This window comes from Panthera leo, chromosome B2 (assembly GCF_018350215.1).
Source record: "Panthera leo isolate Ple1 chromosome B2, P.leo_Ple1_pat1.1, whole genome shotgun sequence".
Classification (NCBI taxonomy): Eukaryota; Metazoa; Chordata; class Mammalia; order Carnivora; family Felidae; genus Panthera; species Panthera leo.
Window position 1 is genome coordinate 94,340,165 of NC_056683.1, and position 19,926 is coordinate 94,360,090.

Here is a 19,926-nt window from a genome sequence, read left to right on the forward strand (position 1 = left end):
TGTAAGCAGGAATTAGGTGGGAAGGTAGTGCTGCAGAGAGCAGCCTATTACAGTTCCTCAGTTCTTGAATGAAGATCTCAGACATCTCCCCAGAGAATCCGGATTTCCTCATCTAGAAGTCATCCAATGTATACAACCATGCAAATTACGTAAAGAGAGGAACATTTGTAAGGTCTTGGAATACCTAAAAGTGAAGGCCAAAAGTCAAAGATGTACCCTCAAAAGAACAGATGTCTGAAATAACTGCCTATGAAATGAACAAGAAGCAGGCATAGCTCTAATTAGATATCTGAGATTAACCACTTCTACAGAAATTCAATTAAAGATGAAGCAGTGCTACGAAGAAATTTTTTCATATCAAAACAAATGTTATTAAAATTTTAATCAGAAATTATCAGTGAATTAGAACAGCTAGGATTACTTAGTTTCCAGAAATAATATCATTTTGGATATATGACTATATTTTCTAAAGAGCACTAAATTTTAAACTCCATACATAAACAGAACAGAATTTAGGTATATCAATGTTCAGTATACTGGGGTCTAACTGGAAAAGTACATTTCTGGTCCTATGCCTAAATCTGGAGAAGTTTATGAATCAGTTTAAACACGGCACAGATCGTCTACTGTTAGCCTCCCTCAAGCTCCAAACTCCACCCAGGGCTTTTGGACAATAAGTTGGTTCTAATTAATACAGAGATGAGAAAGAGCACTGTGCCTATCATACATAGCATGGTAGACACCTGACGACCAGAGGGGTTTTATGGGGAAGAATCTGGGTTCTCCAGGAGAGGGCCACAGGACCAGGAGTCCCCATAGGGGTGTATGTGAGTTAAAACAAACGTTGTCATTAGTAAATCAGGTGTTTCAGGTGATCCAGACTTAGCATACGGATTTGGGATACGAGTCAAATATATGGTATGTAGAGATTTTCGTATTTGATCAATCATCTCTTAATATCACAGTATGATTTTAATGTAATTAAACTCTTAATATCAGGTCAGGGTCAAAATTACACAATGACCATTGATAAAGTCTTTGGGGATGACACATGGGAGTAGTTGACCTAATGATGGCAGGCAGGTCAGGAGCCCATTTGTTAATGAGAAATACTCTTGCTAAGATGCTAAAATAATTTATCTGATGTCAGCCCTTGGGGTGCTTGGTGAATGTTCAGGCAGTCAGACCTGGCCTTTCCTACATCTTGACATGTAACAGGTACTTATGAAAAATCTCTTTACAGATCTATCCTCATCATTGCGGACTGGATTTGATGCAGAAAAGGCCTCAAATTTGGGAACAAGTAGATATACACAGATCTGCTGTTCCTACTGTGGGAAAAGACCCCTTTAACCTGGGGCTGCTGACCAAGCACTGGTGGCCACCTTTGTCCTAGCAGGCTTTCTCATAAATGATGGTCAAGGGTCAAGAGAGGGGAGAAACCTGGGGCTGTGAGGGTGAACGTGTGTTCCTGCATCCTCCTCCAGCTATTGGTTAGCCTATGAATTCTAGATACACAAAACGCTGGGAGAAAGGATGTACCCCATATATAAAGAAAAGGAAGAGTTAGGGCTTTAAAAAATTATTACAGTCTGGAGAATGAAGTTTCATATAGAAGCAGTATTCTCAGCCAACTGGAATACATGTTTCAGGAGCCCAGAGACCGGAGCCTAAATCATTAAAACCAGAAAGACAAAGGATGGAGCTCCTGGGTCTAAAACCTACCCATCATGGAGTCATAGCAGTAAGGCCAGGAGGATGCTACTTCTCAGCAATCATGGGAAAATCAGAGAAAACAAGGAAAGAAATGCCCAGGAAGCTCTATTTTAGATTGCTCTTTTTCTTTTAAGAGAAAATGACCTATTTGAGAGAGCCAAATAATGCCACACGACCAACCTGGTATTTACTAAGAAGAGACAGAATAAATACCAAAAAGTGCCCTGCAGATTCACTTTTGACAGTGATAGATAAAAATGTACCTAGTGCATTGCTAAAAAACAAAACAAAAATGAAAACAAAACAAAACAAAAACCCACCAATTCTGATTATGGTCTAAAAGGAATGTTTCTGAAAAATACATACTTCATTAGATTAAAATAAACAGATTACAAAGGGAAACAAAATGTGAAAACACGGACTTGTTTTTAGAGGGGCAGTGGTGCCTGCAACATGTTTGAAAATACCTTATTTTTCACTTGTCTAGCCAAACACTTTTCTGCTCCTGACCCCGTCAGCTCATTCAGATGTAGCTTTCGCTATGCCATGTCTGTGTTTCTGTAGAGAAAATACTTCACCTTTATGCCACGTCTCTCCGTATTCGCCGCCTCCTCTGATGTTGGCCACTGCAAGGACACCGCCCATGTGTCTCACAAAGATGAGCCTGGACACACTGAGAAACAGAGCAAACAGTTAACCTTCTGTTAACTGCCTGGTAAGGACCATGTTGTCTCCCTCCATCAAAAAGAAAATGTATCCCTGAAGACATTCCACATGTAAAATACTGAAATAGATTCATATTTTTATATTATTTGATTAAAGTGAAAAATATAAAAGTTCTGATTAATGTTTAACTGCAAAGTTCATACATTTTCATGAGCATTCGGTTTATCTCATTTTTCTATACTGGTAAATATTTTACTATATGAAGTGAGAATACATAATTCATTTTTTAAACTTTATTTTTAGAGAGAGAGTGTGTGTGTGCAAGTGGGGCAGAGGGGCAAAGGAAGAGGGAGAAAGAGAGAGGGAGAGAATCTTAAATAGGCTCCACAGTCAGCATGAAGCCCCATGTGGGACCTGATCCCGCAACCCTGGGATCATGACCAGAGCCAAAATCAAGAGTTGGACGCTCAACCGACTGAGCCACCCAGGCACCCTGGTAGTACATGATTCACAATGCAAACAGAGAAAGAACCAGAAGCCCTCATTTCATACTGAGTCCATCTTTTAAAGAACCGTATCGGCAAACTGAGTATCACCAGCCACATGACACAGCCCTGGTGCGAATAGCTCTGGGCTGGCAGGAATCCCTAGTGGTGGTCCCTGCTCCACTGTTTCTGGTATCTTTCTCCTAACTATGCAAGTTGGAAGAAAGAAACCTCTTTAAAATATGGGTTTTAAAAATTTTTTTTTTTTAACGTTTATTTATTTTTGAGACAGAGAGACAGAGCATGAACGGGGGAGGGTCACAGAGAGAGGGAGACACAGAATCTGAAACAGGCTCCAGGCTCTGAGCTGTCGGCACAGAGCCCGACGCGGGGCTAGAACTCACGGACCGCGAGATCGTGACCTGAGCCGAAGTTGGACGCTTAACCGACCAAGCCACCCAGGCGCCCCTAAAATATGGGTTTTAAAGAGTGTTTCCAGTTTTACAGACATTATGATGCTAAATTAGGTAACACAAGGTGTGAGAGAGGTAGAGGAGACCAAGGACACAGGCCAGAAAGCAAGCATGGAGGTCTCAGGGCTGGAGAAGGTTTTCTAGAAATAAGCACTAAATAAGCACTATAAATAAGCACTAAATAAGACACTATAGCATAAAGTTGCTAGGAGAAAGAGTTAAGTAAGTCCTTTGGGAAATCTGGATTTTGTTTTCTCTTCCTCTTTCCAGTCTGACCCTCACAGTGCTGAATGACATCTATTTGCTGTTAGCTAAAATTAATTGTGTTTTGAGAAATGTTCATGAAAATTTTATCGTTCTCCCTTTTTAGTAACTGGGGAAATGCAGGTCTCTGTAACCTGGGACTCTAGATGGCCTGAGTGGTAATTTCCCGAGTCTTGAGGATGCAGAGAAAGGGAGTCTGGGGAGGCGGTCATACCACACGACTGGATTGGCCAAATGGATTTCCAATCATTTGGTCTTCTCATCAACATTTTTCATGCACCCTTGATGGTCTCTACGGAAGCTCCCAGCCTATCTTCTGGGTCCTGGGATAAAAATGGTACAGGGACCCTCCCTTATTCATCTCTCAAGTCCCAAAAGAGCAGGATTAATAACTATTTGTACAAATGAACGAAGACAAGCAGTTTTAGCTACAACAGATCAGCTGAGAAATCCACGTTGTCTCTAACTAAGTCCCACTGTAGCGACTAAGGGAAGCGAGGCTCAGGGTGCAAGTCTCTGACTTGTTTGCTGAAGCTTGGATTTCATCACTTTGAGTGATAAAGAGGGGCACACAATGACATGGCAGCCCACCTGTAGCTCAGGCCCTGCCTAGAACAATGGTTGGTGCGGAGGCGGCTTGCAGGACGTAGAAATAGCACTGTCGCTGGACAGTGAATGAAGAGCAACCATTACTCCACTCATCTGACTGGCTTCCCTTCATTTTATTCGTGTAATGATGCCTCACAAATCCTTTGAAAATACTGGTCTACATGATGATTTTACAACTTCATCAGCTTCTCACTAACAAAAGGACAAAATCAAACTCTTTAAGCAGATATCCAAGGCAGTTCATAATATCAAGTATTTCAGGGCAGGGACCGTGTTTCATACTTGATCAAGTCCTAAGTACTTAGCTGTCAAAGGCTCAAAACAAAGTAACAGTTTCCTTGTCTTCAAATTTTGGGCAGCTATTTGAATCTACTCTGAATTTATGTCCTGGTAGTCACCTGTCCATACATTTCTTCCTGAATATGACCAGATTTCCTATGAGGCTCTATTTAGAAGTTGGCTTAAAGCTGGTCTTGTTGGTAGGAGACTCCTCGTTTTTACCAAAAATGTTCACCACAAACTCCGTTTTATACTGTGAATCGGATACTGAAATCAAGTTTGCAAATAACTGACAGAAGATGTTTAAATAATAGCAAATGTAACAATGCAGATTTTCCCCCCTCGAACAATACTTGTTGGTAAATCATCACATAAACCGAACAGTTTAAAATGAAGTAACAGAATATACAGAAAATATACTGTGGTAGAATGTTAAAATGGTCTATTTTAAGACTCTGTGCTGCTGAAAAATATAATCATTAGCTGAAAAAACATTCCCTCTGAAAAGAATACTGAGGACAGTGGCGTGACAGCAAATGATAAACACTGAAGGTACAAGCTTCCTTTCTGTAAGACCTCAGTTGATGCTAACCTTCTGTAGCCTGGCAGCTATATATAGCCTCAGCATCTAGTTCTCAAACAACCCGTTCACTGAAGACATAAAATTAGCTTGTGAACAATCCTGAAATTCCTGACCCAAAGTATACATACTTAACACACAACCCTGCTCCTCCACAAAAACAAGCAAGAAATATACAGTTAAATATACTTTAAAAATGAGTTAATAGACTAGTCTCTGGTCTCTTCCCACTCTATGGTGAGGATTAAATATACGCTGAAGTTCCAAGAGTATCCTGTGCTTACCTGTAGTTGGGTGTGATAGATATGTTGAAGCCGCCGTAGCCATATAAGAAAGCAGGATGAGAGCCATCCAATTTTATGCCCTTTTTATGTACAATGAACATTGGAATCTTTGTACCATCCTTACTGGGGTAGAAAATCTAGAACAAAAGAAAGTAGAGTAGATTTAGTAGAAGTTAGTCAACAAACACTTGCATGCTTTTAAATGGAAAAACGTGCAGGTAGTGAATTCTCTCTTGAAGATAGAGAGAAGCACAATGGAGATCTAGTACCATTCACTGGCTATTTAGTGGTGAAGCATCTTTCAGTTTTTATGGAGATAGTGTGGAGTCAAGTGTCTGAAAGTAGGGACACCTGAACTTGAATTCTTATTCCACAACTATCTAATCAGGTGACCTTGGGTGAGCCATTTATTATCCCCTGGCCTCAGCTCTTCAGCCCCTAATGGGGCCACTGTGCCTACTGCATGGTCCACGGAAGAGAACAGGCATTCAGTTCTCTACTCCTTGTCACTCTCCCAGCACCGGAAAAGTCAGATCTGGCCATCCTACCAAACAATTCAATTTGGGGAAACTTTTCTAGGAAACAAATTTCATATTCAACTTCCTCTCTACATGTTAAGACAACTCTTCATTTCTTCTGTGTTAAGATATTAAGTAACTGTTAGCAACTACAAAGCATATATTAGGTTACAGTGTAGAACAACAACGATAAAGAAATCCTATTATTCCTGGTTAAAGACATTTTCTCCAGCATTCTTAATTAAGGCTCATCAAACTTGCCAGAGTCTGGGCAACCTTGGGCAAGTTCAGTCAACATTTCTATATTCATTACTCCTTGGATAAAAGGAGTAAGAGAAAAAGCATAAGGAAGAGAACATTGAATGCTAGTCAAGTGATAAGCCATAGAATAACTGATAAGCCCCCAAAAGCGGATAATGGCTTCTTCCAGACAGAAAACCTGTAAACAGCTTTCTGTTTGGGCAAACATGGTGTGTTTACCCCAAATGACACCTGGAAAGTGTTCCAGTTCAGAAACGTCTTGCTGACCTTCCATGGTACACTCAAGGACATAAGCCTTTGCACTCTGTGGCTTGGAGCCATATTTTATCCAAAGCTTTTTAAGGTAGTTCTATTGTAGGAAGTTGCCACAAAGTCCTTGGAAATCAACCAGGGGTTGGGAGGTAGGGGTGCAGATTTAGAGAAAAGCACTACGGGGCCACCATAAAAGCCTGCAAACTTGGTAGTATTTGGAACCCTGCCAAGAAATAATAGCAAAAAAAGAAGCATTTGTTTTTGACTTCGGAGACAAATACTGAGACGTAAATTTGAGAGTTTAGGAATCATGGACAATACTCTGCAGGGTTCAGAATTATCAAAAGGGGCACACTTTAAAGTTGTTAGAGGCCAGTTAGCAGCCTCTAATAGAGTGTAACTGTGTGGGTGCTACAAGTAAATGCACAGTAAGAGGAGCAAGTTCCAAGTCATTGGCTGGGGCTAATGAACTCAAGTATAGGGCCTTCAGCTCAGACTTGAGGAGAATTTGGAGCAGGGGAACAAAGTGTCTCACACGATTCTTTTTTTTTTTTTTTCTTTAAATAAAGTTTATTTCTTTTGAGAGAGAGAAAAAGAGCAGGGGAGGGAGGGAGGGAGAGAGAGAGAGGGGGGGGGGGGAGGATGAATCCCAAGCAGGATCCCTGCTGTCAGCACAGAGGCTGATGTAGGGCTTGATCCCACGAACTGTGAGATCATGACCTCAGCTGAAATCAAGAGTTGGACACTTAACTGACTGAGCCACCCGTGTCCCACGTGATTCTACCTTAAATGAGTCATCTGTTCAAAAATAGCATTCCCTCCAATTTACACCTATCCTCAAACCCCTGATCTCTCTCCAATCCAGCTCACCCGTCATCAGGCAATACCCTCGTCTGAACCCCACTCTTCACCCAGTCAGCAGGGCTGATGGCCCTCTAGTCCCCACTAAGCTGACTCTCCTTCTGTTCCTAGAGTGCCCATCTTGTTGCTCTGTGACAGTTTGGCTGCTCTGGTACCACCCTTCTTGTGGCCACCTGTACATCTCCAACACCTGCAAGTCTCCCCTGTCTGGCTCCAGGACAAAGGAATCCTTTTAGAAGATACCATCAGAAGCATAAAGTCCGCTTCGGGCCGTAGTTGCAAAAATATATCCAAGCTTAAGTCTGTGTCATTCGGATGTTAAAATAACAACATTTTGAACGCTGTCCAAAAGTGAAAGGGCACTGTGAGATGATTACAGTAAAATCACCTTCAAGAAAACTCCTTATAAGAAGGCTATTTCCGACTTGAAATAAATATACACACCATATAGATATGCGTGTATACAGATTTTATCACATCTCTACACACACACACACACACACACACACACACACAGCAGTGTTCTATGCCATTTCTGTTTATGGAACGGAAATTGATAATAAACCTTAACCTGACTCTTCAATAAAAGGGCAAATGGAATCTTGAGTCTCTTCATAACCATGGAATGAATCCATGTGAACATTTTAGAAACAGTCATTAAAAATAGCCCTGCCATTTCCATCACATGCTTTGTACTTCTTTGACTTAACTGAAACTGATTTCCTCTTAAAGCCGCTTCCTTCAAAAACTTTTAAGATGCTTTGGGGTTGTCTTTCCCACTGCTCTGGATTTGCTTGGATAGGATGAGAAGCTGGCAGACTCCTTATTTCCATTTACTTCTCAAACCCAGTCTTACTGGGTGGGCCTCAGCATCTATGACAAACATGTTAAATATGCAGTTTCCCAAATTGCGTTCCCAGAAATTCTGACTCCATAGGTCTGGGGTGGAGCGCTCAAACCTGCAGATTTAGCAGGTCTCCTACCTATTCTGGCACAGGTGGATCAGGGCTCAAAAGCTAGTCACACAATTTACTTTTATCACCCCCTCTCTCCTTGTCAACTGTGTCAACTAAAACCAGGTGTGTCCCCACCATCCTTGACAATTCAATATGGAAGGCTATATTTCTCTTCCCCCTCGTTTTCGTACTATTTTCTTTAGCGACTTTCACAGTGCAATTGAGGACCCATCCAGCATCCTGTCCTTGCAGATACCTTAGCTTCCATGCCACGCTGGCCACTTGTTCAGATGTTTGCTGTGTGTCCGTTACGTGCCAGGCACTGGACAAGACCTAGCTAACTTCTTCCCTCATGGGACTCGAGGTGCATGGAGACAAACCAACGGGCAGTGCAAACACCCATCACCTGGCTCTGTCTTTGCCCTCAGAACCTGAGACTCTCTGCAAGGAACTCTGATGTTCCCCCTGTGTGACTCCAACTTGTTTTTCCACCACCTCCTTCCCTCCTTTACTCCTGGGGTATCTGTTTTCTTTTTTTTTTTCCAACTCTTATTACAACATTCAGTCCCTTATATTCTCTTGCTTTGTCAGCTTCACTTGGGCTTTCTCGCCCAACTTGAGACCCTTAGCAGCCCTCGTGGTGTCACTATGCCTGAAATCCTCTAATGCTAACCTAACCCCCCTGGATCCTTTCTCCTTCTCCGAGCTGCTGGCACTCAGAAAATGTCCACTCACTTTGCTGCAAATCAGTAATACCTGAAGTCATGGGCTCTGAACTTATGCTTTAGGTCTTTTTTTTCCCTTTCCCTAAACGAGTTCCTTGCTTCTCTTTCCTTCTTTTCCTCCCTATGTCTTTTCCTAAATGTCCTCCTTATACCCTTTTTTTGTGCCTAAATCAACTCCAGAGTAGCTGTTCCCAACACTTTCCATTTTCTTCCATTCCCAGCACCACCCATTTGCATCCCCTACTCTTTGTCTTGCCTGTCGTCATAGAGGCCATCTGCTTGGAGTTCTTAAAAAACCTTCTGCCAACTTCACTCACCCTCTGAAACTCCAGAGAGAGATTCCAGTCCTTGACAACCCCCCACCACACTTCTGACTACCACAATGTTTTCTTTTCGTATTTTCTCCCTTTCCTTGGCATGCAAACACACTCCGACTTCTCCTATCCTATGTAACACAAAACGAAAACCTTTTGCATTGCCCTATGTGCCTCTAGAGCTAAATTTCCATTTCCCTCTTCCTTCCTGATCAATCACCTCCACAGTAACCCACACCCCAGCTCACGCCTTCCAACCTCATTCACTCTTGTCCCCACCACCACCCTTAAAGGGCATCAGCGAATGTTTCTATCTTTCTCCTTGCCCCTCTACCTTCACCTCTGCCCCGGTGGTGCATAACCTTCACAAGTTTTTCATAGGCTTATAGAGACACATCTATTCGTACATATTCGCACATATTCGGGTTATTGTTATATGGCGATACACAGAATCAGGCTAACATTGGCCTACAGTGTACTCCTCCTCTCCTCACTTAGCAAGATATCATGGAATGCTTTCCACGTTAAAGCACCCAGACTTGCCTCATTAAAAGAAACCACAAAAAATGAAAAACAAAAATGGCAGCCTAGCATTTCATATGAATGTACACCAATACATTTAATCACTTCCTCACTGATGGATATTCAGACTATTCTTTTTCTCTCATCAACAATGGAATAAATCCCTTTTAGATAAATCTCATATACTCCTGCTATGATTTCTGTAGGATATATTCTTAGAAATGAGATTGCCAGATCAAAGTATACGTCCATTTAAAAATTCAATATATTCTGAAAAATAATTCTCTAAAAACAGTGTATCAATTTAAGTCCTTAGTGACAGCAATTACCTCAGTGTACATTTCTTATCAGCAGTGGATGTTAAAATGGATTTTAATTTTTGCTGGTCTAATAGGCAAATATTACCATTTCATAATTGCTTTAAGATTAGTTTTAAATTAGCAAACATTTTCATTTTAGTCATTTTATGTCTCTTCCTCAGAAAACAAAGTGTATCTGTTCTTTTATTGTGTTACTTTTCTGATTAGTTTATAGAAACTAGTTTTTTTTTAATGTCTATTTTTGAGAGGTGGTGGGGGGGCAGACTGTAAGTGGGGGAGGGGCAGAGAGAGAGGGAGACACAGAATTGGAAGCAGGCTCCAGGCTCTGAGCTGTCAGCACAGAGCTTGACACAGGGCTGGTACTCACAAACCAAGATATCAGGACCTGAGCCGAAGTCGGACGCTGCTCAACCGATTGAGCCACCAAGGCATCCTGAAACTATTCTTACATTAAAGATACTACCTTTTTTCCCCTGCCATGTTTTGCTTGCATTTCTTCCCAGCCTATAACCTTTTAATTCTCTTTGTGGTATCTTGAATATATATACCACATATGTAGACAGAAGTTTCTCACCCCAAGTTATATAAATATTTGTCTATATTTTCATTTTGAGTTTTTACATTTATATTTATAATCCAAATGGAGTTTATTTTTACATATGGTCTTTCCCCCAAATGGCCAACTATTATGTACCATTTACGGAAGAATTATTCTTTCCCCCACTGTTCAGAAATGCTATTTTTTAACTGGTTTCTTCCCAGGCCTCATCTGTTTTGATCTCTATCTGGCAACTGCTTTGGGTTCTTGGGCAGCGTATCTCTTGGGTCCTTCTGTATTTCCCTAATTCTTTTCCAGCCTTCCTAACCAATCCAGACTAGTTCGTCTTCTTCCCACCACATGCTACTGTTTTCCATACTCAGTCTCTTCTTTTCTCTCTGCAAACCTACCTCTGCCATCTCAGAGAGCTTTAATAAATTACTCTCTGCTACGGACCTTCAAGATCACACTTGCAGGCCACACGAGGGGCTGTGATCTCACATGGCAGGTGGCCCCTCTATACCTGCAAGACACCATGCTCTGGGTATACGTGGGATGTACTTCCTTGGGGTTCTTTTATTTTGGTTATTAACAGTGCTCTCTCATTTCTCTCTCTTTTCAGCCACTCGACTGCCAACTCAGAATCTGGTCTTGTGCCAAGGACCTCTCAGTCCTTTCAGTTCCCACAGCCAGGCCTCCCCTCCGCCATTTGTACTGGTGGACCTGCTCAGGGTTCCATACAGCACTAGCCTCAAAACCAACTGTCTCCCTGACGCCTCTCATTTGCTAAAGTGGCACTGTGGTAGGAATAGAACCTGAAACTACTATCAGTAACACACAAAAATTAGAATGTAATATATATATATATGTACAAAAGCCATTAGTGCCTTATGAGTAGACAACTGCCAAAGTTTAAATCCATGTGTAATTCTTCCATTATTTAATAGCCTATTGCCATGACAATACTTAGGTTCAAGTTAAAAAGCAAAACGACTTACTTTTTACCCCCTCATACTTGTAACCAAATGAGAGGGCGCTGGCCATACACATCCATTGTTTTTGAGGGTCCACTGTGGGCACAGCCCTTTAATGGGATGCCAGGGCTCTTATGGGATCCTTAATGGACAGGAAAACAAAGTGCTCACACAAGATCTAACAGGCGGCTACTTGAGTAACAGAGAAAGTCTCTCTATCATCCAGCGGTAATGGCTCGTCATGTGAAGCTGATGGGCCCTGCCTTCCCTTCTTCCTGTCAGCAGCAGAGCAAATAGGTTGTGCAATAGAGCCAGTTCCACAAGAAGCCCGCGACACCAATGTAACAGGGTCTGTCCTTGGGCACACGCTTCCCCTTGACAGACTGCAACTACCACTGAAGAAGCTCCTGGGAGATCTCATAAGAGGGTCTACTTAAGCATGTGGCCACATGAAAGCTTCATCAGGGACAGCACAAGTCAAAATAAACATCACGGCAGCCATTCAAAGTCAGTTCTAAACATTAGTGAGCCAGCCAAAGGTTGCTCAAACACTAGATTAAGAAAGCTTCCTTCCTTAATTTTATTTCTCTCCCCTTTAAAACTTAAATGCCTCATTTTGGAGACTCTCACAGCAGTGTAATAATGTTACTCCACATCTTGAACCAAGAACATTCAGCACAACAAGGCAATGAAGGTCTACATTCTCTGTGAAGCCCGCGCTGTTTGTCGATAGAGGACAGTGACGGGTCTTTTCTGAGCAGTCCCAAGACCGTGCCACTTGGTTAAAAAAAAGCTGGTATCAGTTCTTTCTCAGCCCGGGGAATTAATAAGATAATCCCAAATTCTGGAGATTTGCAATGTTTTAGATACAAGGAGAGACTGTCACTCTGGGACCTCATAAGCTGGTCACCCTCTCTTATTATATGAATGGCAAACGTGAGGTCCATGAAGATAAGATACCTGCCAAGGTAACGCTGCCAGTTTATGGAAAATTACCACCATGCTCTAAGTCCCTGGTCCAGGTTTTTTTCCTACTCTTATCACAAAGTAATTCACTGTGTTATTACTTCCTTGTAAATATCTTTATTGGGTGTAAACTATCTAATATTTTGCAAATGTTAGAAGCTTTGGCACTGATTTAATAGATTTTTTTTCCTCTCAAGACAATGATCACCAGTCTCTAGGGAATCCAGGGGACAAATATTCTGCCAGAGATACTGTGATTTATTGGCTTTTCTGTTTTTGTTACCCTCTTGAAAGGAGACTCATTCAAGCATGTCAAAAGCCACATTTCAGATACAGAGGTTATAATATTTACTATTTTTTAAAGCAAAAAAGGTCTTCTTGGAAAGATGATCCTTCTCCAGTCATCAGTGTTACCATCTTGAAGGCAGATTACTAAAATAATAAAAATTTCAGTGTATCTGCAATGTCATTCTACTAAAATAATTCAGTTTCAATGATATTTTTAAAAGTGTAACAGATACAATTAACTTCACAAATGAAACAAAAAAAAAAAATGCTTATGACAATCCTAAAGAAAGCAACCCCAACCTTCTAAGCAATCAATTAAATTTAAAGCAGATTCCAATTCTGTATATTTAAGCCCATATTCTAATGAATGATTATTTAACAGATAAGATCTCACAGATCCTCAAGTTGAATTCTTTAAATTAAAAAAACTATTGAAGAAAAGAGACAAAGGGTTTCTACTTACATAAAGTATATAGTTAAAAAAAAAAAAAAAACAAAAAAAAACCACACACCAGAAATGACTATCCTTTATTGTCAAGTATGACTTTCCAGAGGCGCCACCAATTATAAAGTAGTATCACTCTGGAAGCATGCTTAGGCATGAGATGATGGTCACTGAATACATGCCCAGTTGTCTTAATGTGTAGTTAAGAGATGGGTTTTGAAAAGATGAAATAAAAACATTTTCCTTTAAAAAAAAGTGGAGCAAGGACACATAAACAAATCAAGGAAACATTACTGTTCTTCAAGAGAACATCAGTTATGAAAAGACTAGCCATCTCCACTGAAACGATCACTTTTCTTGAGATGAATACCTTTGGTAATAAAATCAATTTTGCTGAGACATTCAAACATGGGCAACCACTGAAGCTTCTGAAAACAATCTTCAACCCACATTTGTTCTAGTTCAGACCTGGTGCTATCTGAGACAAGTGCCAGGGCTCTCAGGATCATCAGTAAAGGGACGTGCTCAGAGATGACAGAGGAAAAGTAAACTGCAGAGGGCGGGCCCTTCAGAGAGAAGAATGTACCGTGATAGCAGCTCCTTCCTAATTTTAGGGCCTGACAGGTTAAAAGGAGAATGTTCATAAAAGGGTGCTGAGCTTCCCTTTTTATCAGAGTTGACAGAGGCCACTTGTGTGGCCTGTGCTAAGTGTGGCAAATACATGTGACAAGGAGCAGAGCTGCTCAGAAATATCATGGTCAAGGCAAACAGGGATCAAGACATTCCATTTCCCAAAGAATTGAGCAGAAGGCCATCTTTGTGCCTCCATTACCTTGTAAGATGAGTATAGGAAGGGCTTCCCAGGGTTTTGAAGGGGCACTGCACATTTCTGTACTGTGCTTAGGTTAAAAATACCCGCCTGGCATTAGAAGGTTGTAATCCTATCTATTTTCCAGGCATTTAATGTTGGAGAAGCAGGGAAGAGTCACCTTTGGGCAGAAAATATAAAAGGAAATTTCTATTCCAGGTCCTTTTTGTTTGCTTTTCGAAGGATGGGTAGACATTTTTCTAACACTGGAGATTTAAAAACTCCCATGGGGGACCTCAACAGTAGCAACATCAGTCTATTTAAAAACCTATTTTAACTTTTGGTACATTTCTTGAGCACCAACAATGTGCTAAGTGCTATACTGATAATCTCTGCAAAAATGCATTCAGCTCTCAAAGGCTGGCCATCTGTTCTTTGGAATAATAAGCCCACTCCCAGTCTCAAACTATGGAGCAAGAAGTGAAATAGAAACTGGAAGATTCTGAACACAAGGAAAGAAAGACAGTGGCACAAGTAGATCATGGTACTTTGAAGTCTGTCTGGAGTTTAGAGGCATTCTGGGCTATGATGAATAAATATGGCTTGACCACAAACATACTAGCCATCTTCAGCTCCACTGATCTGACCTCTTTGTGGTCACTGCAAACACAATCAGACCTTTTCATAAATGTGAAGGACCTACTGCATGCACAGGTTCAGAGAAAGCAGCCTCTGTTTTTATAACAGGAATTGTTTCCGCGGGTGCTCTCGCAGAATGCATAAATTGCCGGTAATGAGGCTTACTACGGTGGCATTTAGGCTGCACGTCAAATGCACATGTGTTTGTTTTGCTCTTTATGAAAACAGCATGAGGACTCCATCACCAGGGGTTAGGAGCTCTGCACCGCTTGCATTCAATGAACATTTGCTGAATGAATAAATGGGTTAGAATTGCATATCAAACACTCTTTCTGATCCCCCCAAAACCTATACCAGCTCACCTCAGTTCCTAAGCCTCAAAAGGTATCCTGGATGCCTCTAGCACACTATCTTATCCCTGCCTGCCTGTCTCCTAACAGGACTCCCACTTCCAGTCTTTGGGCACTTGTTACCAGATTAATCTCCCTGAGATTAAAAAAAAAAAAAAAAAAAAAAAAGAGTGAGAACCTCCTTTTAATCTTGGTCACTCCCCTACTCAAAACATGCAACACACCCCCATCCTCTATAAAATGACGTTCATGTTTCAGACCAGATATTAAATCTCTCCACCCTCTGCCTTCAACCTTTCTGAATCCTTCCCAACTGAAACTGTCCTCTCCACCGAAAGTGCCCAAAGTTGGCACATCTCCAGATGCCCAAAGTTGCAAGGGTTTATAGACTAAAGCACAACTGAAAAAAAAAAATTTCACTGGCTCTTAGGAATTCCCTTATTTGACCCCCCTCTCATGCTCCTACCCAATGTAGGCATCCTCAAAGCTACATCTCAAGCAGGTTCAGCCTCTGCTTGGCTATTTCTAGTGGTAAGAAAGAAATTTACAAGAGCACAAATGGCAGCTTATTTCACTTCCGGAGCCTCTCTTGTTGTTACAAAGTTCCTCCTTACCTGCAACAGCAGAATAACTAAAAACACAGGGAATAAGTTAGCCAACGTGCTGGAGATAGAACCCAGGGCTCATAAATTTCCATACAGACTATCATCTAAAGTTCTATACTTTTAAAAACAAATACTAAAGTGCCTTCCAGTTAGTTTCTGCATTTTTCACAACAGAATTTTCTTTAGCCCTTACTTCAGTCAAAATAGATGTTATTTATTTTACTTGATGTAAAACATTTAAGCAAGTCTAACCCTGAACCAAGCACTACTGTAAGAGTTTATAAATATTCCCTCATTTAATGAGGTCTATACCATGAATACTCCCTTTTTTTTGGGGGGGGGGGGTCATCACTCAGACCAAGAGAAGTAGCTAGTCCAGATCATATATCTTGTAAGTGACAGAGTCAGGATTTGCATCTGGGCCGGCTGACTCCAGACTCCATGCTCTTAGCCACTATAAATAAAGGATCAGCAAATCCCCTGGTTCCCCTCCAGGGACCCCTCCCGAATCCTGTATGGCACCGCTGTTGTGCCCTCATGTGCCCCCGTGGGTCTGTTACCTCTCTACAGCTAGCACGGTGCCTGAAAGAGAGTGAGCCCTGAGACAAGTGCTGGATGAATGCACAAAGAAAAATGCTCACACTGGACACTATGCTTCAAACAACACACCAAAAAGTATTTTAAGTGGCAGATATTGAAATAAAAATCCTTACAAATAAAGCAGTCAAGAGTTTGGTGTCAAAATGCTTATAAGCTGAAAAGTAATAAAATACAAATGAACTCCGGTTGGGGCACTCAAGAGACTGTATAAGCCTGTATGAGGTCACAAATTTCCAATGTATTACTAATGAAAAATATTTAACACCTGACATTTTCCTTATGTGTAGCTGTTAATCTGTTAATTCAGCAATGCGAGGGTGGGTGGGCTTCATGGCTCTGAAACCGTTTAGTTATGGTCATTTACTGCATGGGACTGCACCTGTGTCATAAAAACCCTGGAAGAATACATGAAATCAATTTCGAATTCTCATTAACTCAAAACTAGGGTGGACCACCTATTTATTTTATTGCCTTGGGAAAACAAAGTTAATAGGCAAAATGCTGACAAGACAAATTCCGGCTAGAATGTTCAGAAATAGAAGAGAACCACAGAGCTTTAAGGGTCTGTGGCTGGTAGCTGAGCATGCCTTCCTTAAAAGGGTGGACTAGGAAAGACAGATGTTAGGAGGAAAGAGCAGTGTTTGTGCAATCAAGCATTTCGTGGCGGGGGGCAAAGGGGGGGGGGGTGCTGGAACAGAGCTGTACACGGCCGAGAGTGGCCCTGGATTAAGGGCAGTCCTGACAAAAGCCCCAGAACCAGGAAGCAGGCACAACTGTCCAATTGCCATTCTCTTGTCTGTAGGTATCCAAGGGGCAAGTGAGATACAGCCGAACACTGTGAGGAGCAAATGCACACAAAATCATTGCACTGCAGAAAAACGAATGACTGGAATACTAAAGAGGTGAATTTGGAAGAACAATTCTCTGGCATAAAGACATTTATGTGCGTGTCTGTTGGACACTTCCAGTGCAGCTATTATGCTGGTCTGCTTCTATCTAGCGTCTCTCAGACAATGCAAATGCAAATCACCAAAATAAACCCCTCTGGTGAGCAAGAGGCAAGAACAACCTATCATAGAGGATTTCAAGTCGCTTACAGAACAATCCTTAAGAAGCTCATGAGCACCTCAGTGCATTTCACTCCCCCACACCGGGAAACGTGGAGCCAGAAACGGGCCCCTGCTGGTGAAGGCAGGCTGCAAAGAGGTGGTCAGTGAGAACACGCGCAACGAGAGGCCTCCAGGGGCATCACAAACAGCTGCTGGAGGCAACTCACCAGGGGGCAGAAAGAGAGGAAGGGGAGCAAATGAACACCAATCACAAGGTTCAGAAATCCTGCTGCAAAATTACAGGCATAACTTTGATTTACATTTTATGCTCTGCTGTGTGAAATGTTTCAGATTTGTGCAGTAGAATCGGTAGCAAAAATCGTAGCAGTGAAACCGTACATAGTATTTTTTTTTCTTTTTTGATGGCTGTGAAATGCCTCCCTCCACCTTGTTCATCCCAGCAGTGTCATGACAGAAAGACAGCATTTTTAAAATGCTTTAAATTTGTAAGAGACTCTTAAAAACTGAGAACAAACTGAGGGTTGATGGGGGGTGGGAAGGAGGGTGGGGGATGGGTATTGAGGAGGGCACCTTTTGGGATGAGCACTGGGTGTTGTGTGGAAACCAATTTGACAATAAATTTCATATATTGAAAAAAAAAAAAACAAAAAAACAAAATAGTAAAAACAAAAAACAAAAAAAAATAAAATGCTTTAAATTTGGAAATAGTATAATTTTAAATATGCATACACATACACACATACCTTTTTGTGTATTTTTTTAATGTTTATTTATTTTGAGAGAGAGAGAGAGAACACAAGTGGGGGAAAGGGGGCGAGAGAGAGAGAGAGAGAGAGAGAGAGAGAGAGAATCACAAGCAGGCTCTGCACTGTCAGCACGGAGCCTGATGCAGGGATCAAAGAACCAAAAGGCAAGATCATGACCTGAGCCCAAATCAGGAGTCAGATGCTGGTCTGACACTTAACCAGCTGAGCCACCAAGGCGCACCCCCCCCCCCCCCAACCTTTTTATTATCACTTGTAATCAAGGTAGCAAAATACCAAAGTCTAAGGAAAATGCAAGTTTCAGATGAATAACTGAATCATGTTCGTAGAAGATCTGGAAAAGAACACTGCTGTTCTGATGATAGCATTAAGGATGGCACACAGGGAACTTGGGGACTATGAAACATCAGGGGTGTGTATAGAAAAGCTGGCTACAAAACCAGCACACTGAGGACAAAAACTTTCATCTAGTGAAGTTCTTACATGATCTCTACTGCCTAGTTACTAACACCTAAAGCCCAGGGCTGCAAGGCACTCCTCATTCCCAGACAGCCGGGCTCAGTGGCCCCACTCACAGCCTCTTCAGTCTGCTGCTTTCCTGGCAACCTCCCTAGTCCTTAAACGTTGTGCTCCCTTAGGTCCTCTTCCCCCTCTACATACACCGCTGGGGGTTTCAAGCTGTGCCCATGCATTCGCTGACTGCCAGCACTGCCAGGCTTCATGACTCTCCTTGACTCCTGACCCTATCTCTCTGAGCACCTGGCAGATACCACATGTGTGTCCAGAACAGTCCTTTCAAGGGCTCCCTGCTGTAGAGGGGATAAAATCTCATCCCATTTGGGTGCATACCAGGCCCTGGTGGTTTTGACCTGTCTACACTTCCAGGCTATCTCCTGCCAATAGGCTCCAACCCTGGTGCTGGCGGTGCCTCTGCTTTTGTACAAGCTCTCCTCCCTCTGGTGCCCTTCCCCTGTCTGCCCAAAGCTCCTTTCCTGGAAGCCTTCCAGGAGCAGTCTTAGATGTTCCTCCTCCTCTGGGCTCTCCCTGGACCTGGGACCACCTTTCACAGAGTTTCTCCCACCATCAAATTGCTACAAATGTTTGATCACATCCTCATTTCCCCTAGTAAATCCTATTGTTCCTTATAGTGCCAGCACTCCCGGATACAAGGTAGCAGCTTAATAAATCTCTGTGAAATAATTATTTTCATTTACACAATCTTCTAACTTAGAAATTCCAGTTTATTTAAATTAGTATTAGTAGAACTATCACTGTCTCAGGCACCCTCTGCCTTCTATGAGGCACTGGGACTTTTGGGACCTCACTTAGGCAAACACAGGAAGGGAATACATTACAAGAAACACAAACAATGAGGACAAGAACCATACATACAAATCAATGAAACTATTGAGGACTGAAGAAGGAAAGGGAAAGTGAACGCATGAAACAAGAGGCTACTTTAGAAAACATGCTAGAAAAGCCAAAGGGAGAAAATTAAGCTTCCAAAGTCTGAAAACATTAATTAAAAAAATCCAAAGGAAGAAAAAAATCCAAAGTAATGATCACAAACCCTCATAAAACATAGCAAGGAATTGGTCAACTGAACTTGCATGTTAGTAGAATTGCTTTTTTATTGTTCAGCTTGTCTAAAAGTTTCCTGGACACTTGCAAGCAAGCAAAAACAAACAAACAAACAAACAAACAAACAAAAAAACACACACACACAATGTGTGCCAGGAAGATATAAAAAAAAATTAAGTTTGATGCTCTAAAAGGAGGGGTAGTATGATTTCC

General features: G+C 41.7%; 1 protein-coding gene across 1 annotated transcript in view; it reads right to left on the reverse strand.

Annotated features, from left to right (window-relative positions):
• Window positions 1-19,926, reverse strand: part of LOC122220224 (prolyl endopeptidase) — a 119,864-nt gene that overhangs the window by 8,448 nt on the left and 91,490 nt on the right. The window contains exons 11-12 of the mRNA XM_042939460.1: window positions 5,357-5,493; window positions 2,295-2,389 (exon numbers count right to left, since the gene is read on the reverse strand). Coding sequence (XP_042795394.1) covers window positions 2,295-2,389; window positions 5,357-5,493 — 232 coding nt within the window. The remainder of the gene's footprint in view (window positions 1-2,294; window positions 2,390-5,356; window positions 5,494-19,926) is intronic.